At 37.3% G+C, this 13188-nt stretch overlaps 1 protein-coding gene across 11 annotated transcripts in view; it reads right to left on the minus strand.

Annotated features, from left to right (window-relative positions):
* raskol (Ras GTPase-activating protein raskol) overlaps positions 1 to 13188 on the minus strand; it is a 174585-nt gene that overhangs the window by 13433 nt on the left and 147964 nt on the right. For 8 of the 11 annotated variants that reach the window (XM_028321899.1, XM_028321898.1, XM_028321895.1 and 5 more), the window contains one exon: positions 220 to 445. In XM_028321899.1, coding sequence (XP_028177700.1) covers positions 220 to 445 — 226 coding nt within the window. Of the gene's footprint in view, positions 1 to 219; positions 446 to 2255; positions 2581 to 4778; positions 5923 to 13188 lie in introns of those variants that run through there. The other 3 variants (XM_028321896.1, XM_028321897.1, XM_028321904.1) reach the window with 2 other exon arrangements.

A 13188-nucleotide genomic window follows, 5' to 3' on the forward strand; every position in this document is an offset into this window, starting at 1 on the left:
TAAAAGGAAACATTAATAATTCACTTCGCAAAATCTAACTTTTTGAAAAGTTATCGTTTCGACCTGACTTTTCAAATTCTGAAAAACCAACTTAAACGAAATTGATAAAGCAAACTTTAAGTTGGCATGCCAGCATGCTTTTAGATCCCAACAACGCACAAAAGCCACTAGCATGCCAGAAAGTCACTTGGAATAATAAAAGGATTGAAATTTTCTTACCTTGACGTTCGCAAAGCATGCCCCGGTGGATGCGTAGGCACTGCGGCCAGCGCCCTCTCCCTCTCGATCTTGGTGGCCGACTTGGTCCTCTTGAGAGGGTTGCTCCTGAAGGACCTCTTGGAGAAGAAGAAGGAAGCCAGCCGCGACGGGCTGTGCTGGGCCTGAGCGCCTGGCACGGGCGTGCTGGGCGCCGAGCCTCGTCGACATGCTTTCTCGTATGATGTGTCTGTGGACAAAGAACAATGCTATCAAAATAAGGTTCCAGTAGCTCAGTTGGAAGAGCAGTCGCCCGGCAAGCGGAAGGTCGTGGGTTCAATTCCCGCCTTAGGCAGTTCGATTTTTTCAAGTTATTTATAATTTTCAAATAAGGTTCCAGAAAATGCAAAAAAGGGGTTCGAGAGATTCGGAATAAATCTGAAACTAAAAATAACTGCTTTTTGGTAGATGATCCTAGTTTTTAAGGCGTTGGAGTTTAATTATGGGATTTATAAGGCACATTTTATGAGAGCTAAAGTGAAGAGTATGAACATAGGACATCAAAAGCTCGTGCTTTTCAACCGACTTCAAAAAAAAGGAGGAGGTTCTCAATTCGACCCGTATGTTTTTTTTTTCTATGTTTGTTACGCGATAACTCCGCCAATTATGAACCGATTTGAACAAATCTTTTTTCGGCGTATAGGTAATACCTCAAGGGTGGTCCCATTTAAATTTAATAATAGAAAAGCAACCCCCAAGGGTGGAAAATTGGGGATGAACTTTTTTATACGCAATATCTCCGCCGATTATAAATCAATTTGAACGATTATTTTTTTGTTGAATAGGTATTATCAAAAGGGTGGTTTCATGCGAATTTGAAGAAAATAACTCACCCCCAAGGGTGGAAAATTGGGGATGAACTTTTTTATACGCTATATCTCCGCCGATTATGAACCAATTCGAACGATTATTTTTTTGTTGAATAGGTATTATCAAAAGGGTGGTTTCATGCGAATTTGAAGAAAATATTTCACCCCCAAGGGTAGAACTTTTGTAATTTTTAGTTTTTTTTGTGTTCACGCATTTGAAGTCGGTTTTATTTTTTTTTAAAGTTAATTATTATGGCATAGGACAAACACAACACGTGACGGAGGCTAGTGATTAAAAAATAGACACTCGACAAATATATCTACCAAAGCAGTACGTGTAGACAGTCCACAAATCTGTCTTCATGTCCTCTTTATCGCGGCTCTCGATCGACACTGATAAATGCAACCTCGTTATAAATGACTGCGATTGAAACGAGCGAACCATAAACGTATGGTTGACGACGAATATCATATTACATGCGTGGACTTGTTCTATAGTCATATACGTATAATATGTAGAGATGTCTGTAATGTAATATCGAGCCGCCGTGTATGGCGTGGTTTCCGGCGGAAGTTGCGTCCACGCCGCCCGTGACCGCTGCGCACGCGCGTCAAGTCAAAAAGTCGACAGACAATCGAAATTGTCAACATGATCATGAGTGTTGCAATGGTTAAGGCCTCTTTGGGAGCACAAAACTCGATTCAAACGCAGGCATAGAGTCAAGCCTGTGTGTTACAACCACGCATGAAATTCCTACTTCGGTTTCTTTAAATGGACAATAATGTCCGAGGAATAAAAACTAATAGAAAACAAAACTATTTATTCACAGTAAATAGACTGGTATAGCGAATTTGTAATTCAATTATTTTCCCAATTTATACTCAATTTATAAATTCAGTATATTAAGCGCTTCAGGTGTGTTGTTCTACCTATCTGATACCTTGTAAAATTAGCGAATGATGTTACGTATCGTGCGTGAGTTAATAAATGGCCAATTTGTTGACTTATGGCTCATTAATAATAATTAAGCGGTGTTTAGAACGATATACGAGTAGGAAGTTCTAATATTCTGATAATAAAAACAAACACTAACAAAATATACAGTACATAGTTCTTTACTGACATTGAATATCGAATGACTGTTCTGACGATCTGTGCTGTACCTACTTAAAAATAAAATACAGACTTACGTTTGCAGCTCCCATAAAACCCTAAGAAGTGTAAAACAATGCATCGAAGTGTCAACGACTCCATCGCAACGCGCGAACCCACCAGATGTTGTTCCGAAGCCATTACCGTTATTGCTTCCAGTTATGTTATCGCGCACCCTGTCATTTGCCCTTCCACAACAGTTTTAAACTCAAAATAATATTTCAATTTCCAATCCACTAAACACGCAACGGATTCGCACATTTGCTAAATCGTAAACCGCGTTGGCGCTCGAATAGACACCTAACCTACAATTGAGAGCTGACTCAGCGATGTTGCAAGAGTTATTCACATAGCTGTTTCGTAGAAGCGTGCACTTTTTGTTTTAAAACCGGCTCCGGCGATACAACTCTACACAATCGCGCGTTACTTTGATAACAGCACGATAAGCGCCCACGAGGAACTACGCCACTGTATGATAATAATATTATTGTACTTAACTCTGGTTTCTACATACGACAACAGACGAGCGAGTGAACGCAGAAACGTTTTGAGCGAAAGCTTTCAAGTAGCAGAAACGCATTCCGAATACATAATAACTTTTAACGGCAACCTTTCGGTCGGACTGTCTCTGTTTCACAGACAAAGCATATTTTGTTTAATTTAGTTACAGGAAAAAGACAAAAGAAGACCTAAATGTATAATTTATATAAAAATATGGTTGCATCTTTGATTCACAGATAGGTCACAGCTGGGCTACTGTTTATTTCAAGATGTTCCATGTGAAACATGGATTACGTTTGATGTGATTTATGTACACGTGGTGTCCATTTATTTGAATTAGGAAATGCATTGTCTTTCGCAATCCTAAACAATAGAGATCCGTTTTGACCCTTATTCTCATTGTCATGCGAAGGTTCTTTACTTATACTTAATAAATTACTGTAATTTGTTAACCTTGTAAATACATCACGGTAAGATGACAACGAAGTTTTCGTAATAACATAACACAGGCTGCAAAGGAGACCCAGTTTAACGTTTGCTCCCAGCCGTGTAATTAGTGAGCATTGTCTAACAATACGAATAGTTGAGCACAATGCTTCAAAACTGGCAAGTCACCAACATTAGGCAAGTGGGCTTTCAGTTGTTTCATAAAAGGCCCTGTATACAGGGTGTCCCGTAATGTAACGTCAAGCCGGAACTGGGTGTTGAGGCAAGTTGTGCTGGTTATCAGAAAAATATAAAAAAAAATCTATGTGGCATATTTTAAAAATAATAGGCATTTAAAAAAAATCAAAAAATTCTACTCCAGGTGACGGTCCTTTTACTCGTGTTGCCACAAATCGTCACTTTTTCCAAATTTTTTTTTTGTTATGTAACCCTGAATAATGCTTCTCTAAATTGTTATCGAAATTACAAAACCAGCTGCTCCAACTTGGATGAAAAAAATACATTATTCCCAAAAAAAATATCAAAATAAAAATTTTGCCTAGTTTAAACTGACTGTACTGAAAAAAAATGTACTACGCGAGTGTGGCAAGTGACGTCATAATTTGGCGCATTTAGTAAGGATTCCAAAATGGTATAACACTTTGTAAAATCTTGCTGTAATTGTCGACAATTTTTGTTTATTGGAAATAATCCCGTTTTTAACTTTATCTACCTTGGTTAAAAATATTATTCTAATGTGCCCAAAATTCAAGTTTCTGGCTTAAGTGAGGTGGAGAAGCCATTTTAAAAGGTATGAGCGGGACGGAGAGGGCCATCTTACCAAGCAGGGATGTTATGGATATCCGTAACATAAAGTTAAAAACGGGACTATTTCCAAAAAAACAAAAATTGTCGACAATTACAGCAAAAATTTACCAAGTGTTATACCATTTTGGAATCCTTACTAAATGCGCCAAATTATGACGTCACTTGCCACACTCGCGTAGTACTTTTTTTTTTCAGTACAGTCAGTTTAAACTAGGCAAAATTTTTATTTTGAAAATTTTTTTGGGAATAATGTATTTTTTTCATCCAAGCTGGAGCAGCTGGTTTTGTAATTTTGATAACAATTTAGAGAAACATTATTCAGGGTCACATAACAAAAAAAAAATTTGGAAAAAGTGAAGATTTGTGGCAACACGAGCAAAAGAACCGTCACCTGGAGTAGAATTTTTTGATTTTTTTTAAATGCCTATTATTTTTAAAATATGCCACATAGATTTTTTTTTATATTTTTCTGATAACCAGCACAACTTGCCTCAACACCCAGTTCCGGCTTGACGTTACATTACGGGACACCCTGTATATTTACTTATATGTAAGCTTTTTATTTACACTTTATCATAATCGTGCTTTGTACCAAATAGAAACTCATAATGTCGTGACTTGACCCTAATAATTTAGAAAGGAATCTCACTCAATTTATATCACAAAGCGATCAATGTCAAAAGGTGCACGGCTCAATATTTCTGGTCGTGCAATCTGTTAAACGAATTGTATTCAATTTATCAGACTAAACTGTAGGGCCTAATGGTATAGTATCAAGGAATTGCACAATTTATAATATTTCTTACCCGAATGTACAGCGACGTCATCGTCGACATCTAAATACCCGCGTCGGATACTTAGAGGGCTGTTGGCCACTTGGGCCTCATTCTTCTTGATGAGGGCACCAATCACCTCCGTCTCACCGCCGTTGTCATCTACGAACTTGTCATAATCATCAGTTAAGTCCGTTACAACTGTGATTTTATCTTCTAATCCTTCTTCTATGTGCCTCGCCGTGATACTCCTCAAAAGAGAATTACTTCTGGACAACTTAGTGCTTCGAGATCGACGAATGAAATTCAATCCTGATATCTTCCCCGGACTCTTGTTCGGGCTATCAGGAGTGACCGTTATTCTAGGCGTTCTAAAGATAGACGTAGAGCTACTGCTGCCTCTAATAGGCGATGGCACATTAAGATTTTGCGGCAAAGTTTTAGATTTCTCTTTGCCTGGCGTTAAAAGTTTCGGTGAATCAGGAATCAATGATAAATTAGAATTTTTTATTGAATTCTTAGATGCTATCTTATTTCCAATACTTGAAGTAGAGTTGTTAAGCTTATTTGTTGAGATCGATCCCCCTATTGGGGAAAATATTCTATCATATCGTGGTTCACACGACGTCGTACTTCGTAGCCTCGGCTTCGTAGGCCTCATAACATTGCTTTCAGCGACAAGTCTAGGGCTCATGAGGTCGCGTTGGGCTACTCTCGCTAAGGCTTCATTCGAACTGATTGTCGATGACAATGGCCGTCGCAATCGGCGTTCAGGGCTGAAAATGCTTACGTCACTTTCACTTTCTGTAAATGACGAATCACCGCGCGACGGTATGTGTAATCGACTGGTATCTAAATTGTGTCTTTTCGGCTTGGTGATAATGTTATCAATGTCTTGTCCTGATATAAGGGCTTCTTTTTCTTCGGGCGTCAAGGGCAAGTAGTTTTCAAAGCTTTCGAATAATGGCACGTAGAAGACGGAGCGACGGCGCGGCTGGTCGGCGCCGGCGGAGCCGGTGGACAGCGCGCTCGACATGTCGCGGTCGCGGTCGGCGGATGCACGCTGCGTTATGGCCCCTTGGCCTTCGCCAGCTCTCGCCGCCTCATTGCAGCCATTCGCTTCACTTTGAACTATTTCCTGCGTTCTCCTTCCCAGATTTCATTTCACACCTTGCAACTGTTGATTAAAACGTTAATTGAATTACGTTTTATCCCTTTTATGAGTTGGTAAAACAATGGATTGTCCTTATAATGTTCGAATTTATTATTAATTATCCTTGTATCACATCTCATATTCTAAGAATAACTGCGAATCAATAATACTTATTGGTTTGGCAATAAAATAAATATGTACACAATCTCAGGATTTTAAGACTGCTATTATTATAACGCAAATTGTTTGGACGTACCTATATTGATCCGTACCGTTAAACAGTGTTTTCGTTTTATCGCAGACCGATAAGATTACAGCAAACGGACTATCGTTGAAAGGAATTAATGGAAAAGGGTCAGTACCAGCAACGCCGTTTGTTAATTTACGAGAACTGTCACTTGAAACAGAATTTCAAATGGTAAAGGGTATTAAAAGCAGCGGAAAGAGACCCAGTTTTGCATGTCAATTCGTACTACTTTAGAAACATGAACATGAAAAGCGCCAACATGTGCGTACAATGTTTGCATAAAACAAGGAGTGGTGGTTCGTGCTCGAATATATTTAGCGATACCCTAGGTCGCCATACAGGCGGGCGAGCGCAATTAGAAGTCCGATGAATCAGTTAATTAACAAAAATCCTGACTAAAAGGCCACGAAGGCTTTAATATGCTTTGAAATATCCCAAACATTTATATTTTCTTTCTTTCACGAGAGGACTTCAGGTGAGTAAGTGCTTACTGCTAAGGTGAGCAAGTTGACAGACTGCATACTAAATGTATTCAACAAAGGGAACTAAGTAAGCACAAGAGACTAAAATATCGTAAAACATCACAATGCAGGTTTACGCAAAGGCCAATTCTGGGATCAAGCAGAGCTTGACTCAAGTTCGTTGTACCTCGTTCAAAGAAATGCGAAATAAAGTACCGGATGTCGTGATACGGTGGCGAGTAGCGCACAAGATCTTGAGTTGCAATCGGGTTCACGGCGCAGCCAACGACTGCGGAATGAATGTGTTTAGCGCAGAAACGCATATCAGTCATCGTATTCTCGTATGCATTTTAGCGCGAACCTCGAAATAAACAATAGTAAATTTTCCTCCTTTGAAATATTCTAAGACGTTTCTGTGAATCCATATCTCGTGGGATTTGATAGAATTGGATTTATTTATGAACGCAAACAATATCATCGTCCAATATAAGAAACAATTTATCTTCCGAATGTTTCCCCGAATATTAGATGAGAAACCTATTTGACGTAATACAAACAAACATAAAGGATTTTTTCCTAGGTTACTACTCGACTACTTACAAGGTTTTAAAGGGAATATGAAAAAATAGAGGAATATGCACAACACTGAACTTGAAATAAAAATAAAGCATGAGGAATGGAAACCTGAGCCCAGCGCGATGGTGGCTGGCGTGACTAAGACGCGCACAATCACGATACGAGCTGCGCCGGCGCAGCCACGGCTTGACGATTGTGTCCCTGAATCTTTTACTTTCAAAGTTATATACCTCGTCTACTTGGTATTTCAATACAATAAACGTAAAAGTTAGATGTTTTGACTACATATCATAATATTGTATTCAAGTACCGTTAGATGTATGTATAGGCTTCGTTAGTCGGTGTTCAATAGATGCAAGAAGTTATGAAAAGGCAGGTCATTATTTACAATGCTAATATTTATAAACATTTGGTCTTGTGCGGTTTAAAAATTTAAATGAGAAATCGACGCACACGTTTTGTAATCTCTATCGGTATTTCATAAAAGAAAAGAAAAGTGTTACACTAGATAAGATTGCATAGGAGTGACAAGGTTAACATCCCTCAACACTCGTCCGGTTACAAAAACAGATAACAGAACAAGAAAAATCGTTATTTGATTTATGACGAAAAGAAATCGATAAAAACGTTCACGTTCATAAGTCTACATCTTCATACAGAAAGATTGGGTTCGATGTTTGTAAATACTTAACCATCTCATATGTTCCCATAAATAAGTATGGCAAACACCAAATGTGAGAATACGGACGAAAATAAACGACTAAATATGGCATGGAAGGGCTCGAAGATATTTTTCTCACGCGCTCGCGAATCGTCCGCGGAGAAATTATCTATGTAATTTGTTTCTCGCTTGAGGATGGAATAATAAATATGTACATTTTTCTTTTTCTTTAGCCTAGACAATTCTGCAAATGCGTTGATAATTATCTTTGCAAATTGGCATGATTGGACTCCATTTATTTACCACTTTAAAGCCAGAAAAATTATACGGTAGGTAATAGAATGATAACGTCTGATCTTAAACTCTCCCACATCTCACAATATTCTAGTCTAGCAATTAGCATGCCTATATAAATTAATTTAATCTACATAATTTTATTATCCCTGATTGTCTTTACAAAGCATCAGCCGAAATGAGGTTACCTACACGACCGCGACGCGACGTTCTGTTTAGTTAAAGCTCTTCAAGTTGAATCAAACAAGATTATTTATTCTCATGAATTAAAGCACAAGGCTTTGAAATTGATGAAAGACCTCTGAGCTTAAAAAAGCATGTTGAACATGTGGTTTGGAAATTCGGGACTGAATAGTTAAAAGAGCTTGAAGGCTTATTGAAATTGCTCATTTGGTTCAGAATGGCACGAAAGGTCCTATAAAAATGCCATTGAAAAATCATAGAGCTTTTATTGTCTCCCATTATTCGTGTACTGTACATGTTTGAAAAACACTTCAATCACAAGTAACTAATCGATTAAGTTGTGAGAACTTGTGTCTTGCCGTCTCACGATACGCAATTATGGTTCCCTCGTGTCTCAGGCAACTCTCCAGGCAAAGATTAGAAGGTAAGCGCGGCTACGTGTCTCGAAACTAAAGCAGTTGCGAAAGTTCCTCTAGGCTTTCGCAAATTCCGACCGCATGCTCGACGAACGCAACGAATACTATGAAACCACAGGTCCGTTCTATTTGTACTATTAGGTACGTATTTTTATTTTATTTTGCGCATTTACTACGGAAGTTCCACTTAATTGTTTATAATAGGTACTTTTAAGAATGAATTACATGAAATGCTCTTTTTATTGAATTGTTTTTACTACTAATATTTCTAAATACGAATTTCAACTTTCTTACGTTAAACCCAGCATCCAAATTATAAGCCAGCGTCAAAAATATTCGTTGTTATACGGTAGCAAATAGTATATTATACGCTAGATTTACGAGCGCTAAACATGCAACCTATTTACATACTGTTGTAAACTGATTTTTTGTATAATCATAAACGTATTTTAGTTTTATAATCTTCTGCGTCAGCGGAAGGTTTTTGCTTACACAAAATCTTCTCATCGTATCAGTGTAATATAGGGGAGAGTTCGGTATATTGTACCGCCGGGTAAATTGTACCACCCTCATATTTCGTAAAGTATTTATTGAATGTCTGTAATTGCAACACTCAGCGATACACAACTAAAATCAATTAATATCGGCCATGTGGTTTTTGCCGTGACAACAAACACGTGTGTTTTATTTTGAAAAGTATTTTTTCATTGTTTTCAAGTAACTTTTGACAATACATGTTCAGATTGTAATTTTGTTAAATTTAATCACAGGGTGTTTCTAATATATTATTTAGAAGCGTAAATTAGTGTGGATTACAATTATTTGAAACATTTTTCGGTATTTATAAGCTATATTTTTTACCGATTTTTTAAAAGCACTATCACCTAGTCGGCTAAATTGTACCACATCAAATTGTATGGAACTTTACCAAAGGATTTTGAAATTTTTTTTAGTAAATCATATTTTGAAGTTATAATAGCGTAGTTATGTTTGACTAACAATAAATGAAAGCAGAAGACTGGCAAAGTAGATTAGGTACAAGTGTGCGTTACGATAATTGGAATTACAAAACTTGTACTCAAAATCGTGATAACGTGTAAAACAATATAGATTGTCTATGTTATTAACTACTGTTTCTCTTCGTTTCCTAATTTGTTAAGAATGTATCGTATAATATTTTGCCATAGTTTTTTTAAAGGCTTGAATTTTATTGAAATCCAATTTAGTAACCCTGTGGTACAAATTATCGAACCGGTTGGCCAAATTGGACCGAAGCTCTGATTTCGTACTTTGTTGATTTCTGCTAAATATACAACAATCATGTTAATTAATACTTATGAAATAGTAAGTTGAATAATGTATCTTTTATTATATACCATGGACATTAGCAAAAACAAAAGAAAACTATGTGTAAAATGGGATTGAAAAAAACTGGTCCAAATTAGCGGACTCTCCCTTATGTCATAATTTTTATGACATTAATTCAAGACAAACAAAAAACTAAATAATACTCCGTGTATTTATTCTACATTGCATTTAAAATTCTCAAATGGTAACTCGGACGTTTTTATTGTATCTGGAGGTACATCTAATTTTTTATTTTAAATTTTTTGTACAGAAGAAGTACAATAAATATAAAGAGAAAACCGGAGACAGTATCTGCGGATGTAGAGACGACAGCCCATTAAACTTAATACTGGAATCTTACGCAGTTGTGATAGGTGCGATTTTGCAATACAAATGTACGACTGTACTTATAGAGTTCCTTGGAGCCGCAGCACTGAGCAACGACGCAAGATTCCTAGAGACAGATACAGGTTTGTCGACCGGACCCCATAGGGTTACGGTATAGGTTTATTATTATAAGAATGGTAGCTCGATATAAGATCTTATCTATAAGAATTAATAAAGTTTAAAATGGATTGGCCGAATATAGCATTAGTAATACTCGTAGCTCACCTCCCGAGGAAGCCAAATATGGGACTCTACGCACCGTTCATCTTAATGGGATGATTTTTGTTTGCCGTATTAATACAAAAATAGTATAGTTTCACAACACGCGACCATACACTCGATTCGATAGGATTGTTAGAAAAAGAAAGGTCTTCAGAATATACGAGTATTCTGAATATAACACACTTTAGAACAAACTTCCTAAACACAATATTCCTATATCATAAAAGGAGGCCATAAATCAAGTCCGAGTATCAAAGAGCTCAATTATGTCAATATGTCGGACCCAAACATTCACGAAGACCGCAACGCTGTAATTACTTAACAGGGAGATTGTCTCGCACGTCTAAAACATAAATTAATGGTCTAAAGTATTCATACTTAATTAGAAACCCATCATCTCTCTGCTGCTTCGGGCTCAACGATCTTTATGAGAAGAGTTTCGTGGAAATTATAAGAAAGTCTGACATTAATTTGTAAAATAAATAAAGTTCTAATTGAGCAGAGTTGTTCACATACTTTTACCGATATTACCAGCGCTTTCTATTTCAAAATATTTAACATGAACTTTACTAAAGATTACTTTTAGATACATATCTTAATAGATCCACTTAACCAATGTGGTTTGGTGGTTATCTAACTTCACAATCAAAAGCCTTTCAGAAAGCTATACTAGTTTTTTATCTTTATTTTTTTCCTACTTCTTGTAATCATCATATTTTTCCTTAGTCATTATTGTGATGTTAATTCCTTTCATTAATCTTTTAGCACCTATAACGATATTTACTATAGTAGGCAATTCCAACGGGCAAGTGTAGAGTGGGTGTACATTGGGCCATCGGAAGCCGATGACCTGTGATCAGGACAGAATAGAAGAAATTCATTTCTAGCAAAACGATTCGAAGGAAATACATAGATTGGGAAATCCTGCTGCATTAAGTAACATAAAATACCCAAGTGCCATAAAAATATGTTAAAGCTCGACTTGCTGTACAATGTTCGGGAGAGTGTACTAAGCTTGATTGAGTTATTGAAAGAGGATGCTTAGCCCAGACATGGCGCCTATGGACCGGTCTATTAAAGCCTTGGAATTACAACTCTTAATAGTCCATAATTCTGCAACCATCTATCTCTACAATTTACGAACGACAAAGTAAGTAATCACCCATAGAGAATAATTGCTTAAAAAGTTATTTTCGCTTGTACGAATATTAAATACGCCATGAAATGTTACAAAAATTAGAACTAAATTCTATTCAAAACTGCGGATGTATCTGTAGGCGTGATTGCAAAATGATACTAAGCAATTAAACTGATAATCTACCTTACTTAATTTAGTAGTGAAAATTATCGTTTCCTATTTCTGCTAATTCCCTGGTAAGATTCTAACGAGAATGAAATGAAGTACAAATTCACATCATGTGGTACTTCCGGGCCGTAACAGTTACACAGTAGATGGAGCAAAAACTTCGGATCCAGTCCCGTTAGGTCAGATGTTTCTCAACATTACAAACTGGGATTTTTTACGGGCTAACGAGTTTAAGAAAGAGTTCTTATAGCGTAGTTATAAATGAATTTACTGCGCAATACCCAGAGACTCGGAAACAATTACCTACTTCCAGTTGAGACCCTTTTACAGCGTCATAATATTTAAAGCCATGTAAAAAGTTACCGAAGTAATTTGAAAGTTATCAAACGCAGACTTCCGACATTGTAGTTTATTGACTTCCTTAGTGAAAAACTCGTAGGCCCCATAGATAGAGGAAGGGAGCAAAAAACGTGCCCTGTAACCGTAACCTTTAAGTGTCGTAACGTAACACCAATTAGTTTGATCGGGTGTGACAAGGAAATTAAGTTCTTGAAAAAAGTCGATACGCAACATAAATCTGCCCTACCACAGACAAAGGGTAAACACAACAACAAGAATATTGCTAGAGTATCCTTCTTTGTTCAGGTATTAATGTAAATAGACAAAGTAGATGCGCGTATCCAAATAAGTATGCATTGACTTACGCCCGTATTCACAAACATTACTATGAGGTCTCACAGTGCGCGTGGACGCACAGGATCACACACAAACTAATCACAGAGCTCTATTCAACGCTGTGCTTTCGATTTGCTGCTTCACTTATGCAAGCAACGTTTGTGAATACGGGTTTTAGTGATAAGAACCAAGTATTAGTGACTAGCTCTTGGGAATATGGTAGAACTCTTTCATGAAAAAGTGGGTTGACTAAAATCATGGAATGTGTCATCACGCCCCGGGGATGTAGGGCAGGCGTTGAGGTCAAGATAAAAGCTCTTAGTTATAGCAGCGGCAGTCGGCAAACAACAAGGGACCGAAACGGGGGCACCAGCGCGAGCCAAATGCAGTATGGAACAGCCCGGTTAGGACTGGCCAAATACGAGTGATGAGAAAGATTACAGGTTAACTGTAAAGTTCAAAGGTGACAAACGGGAACGAATTTCGTAGTGATGCAAACAAAGAGTGCGTAGTCA

Source organism: Ostrinia furnacalis, unplaced genomic scaffold (assembly GCF_004193835.3).
Source record: "Ostrinia furnacalis isolate ACB-3 unplaced genomic scaffold, ASM419383v2 OfSCF7584, whole genome shotgun sequence".
Taxonomy (NCBI): Eukaryota; Metazoa; Arthropoda; class Insecta; order Lepidoptera; family Crambidae; genus Ostrinia; species Ostrinia furnacalis.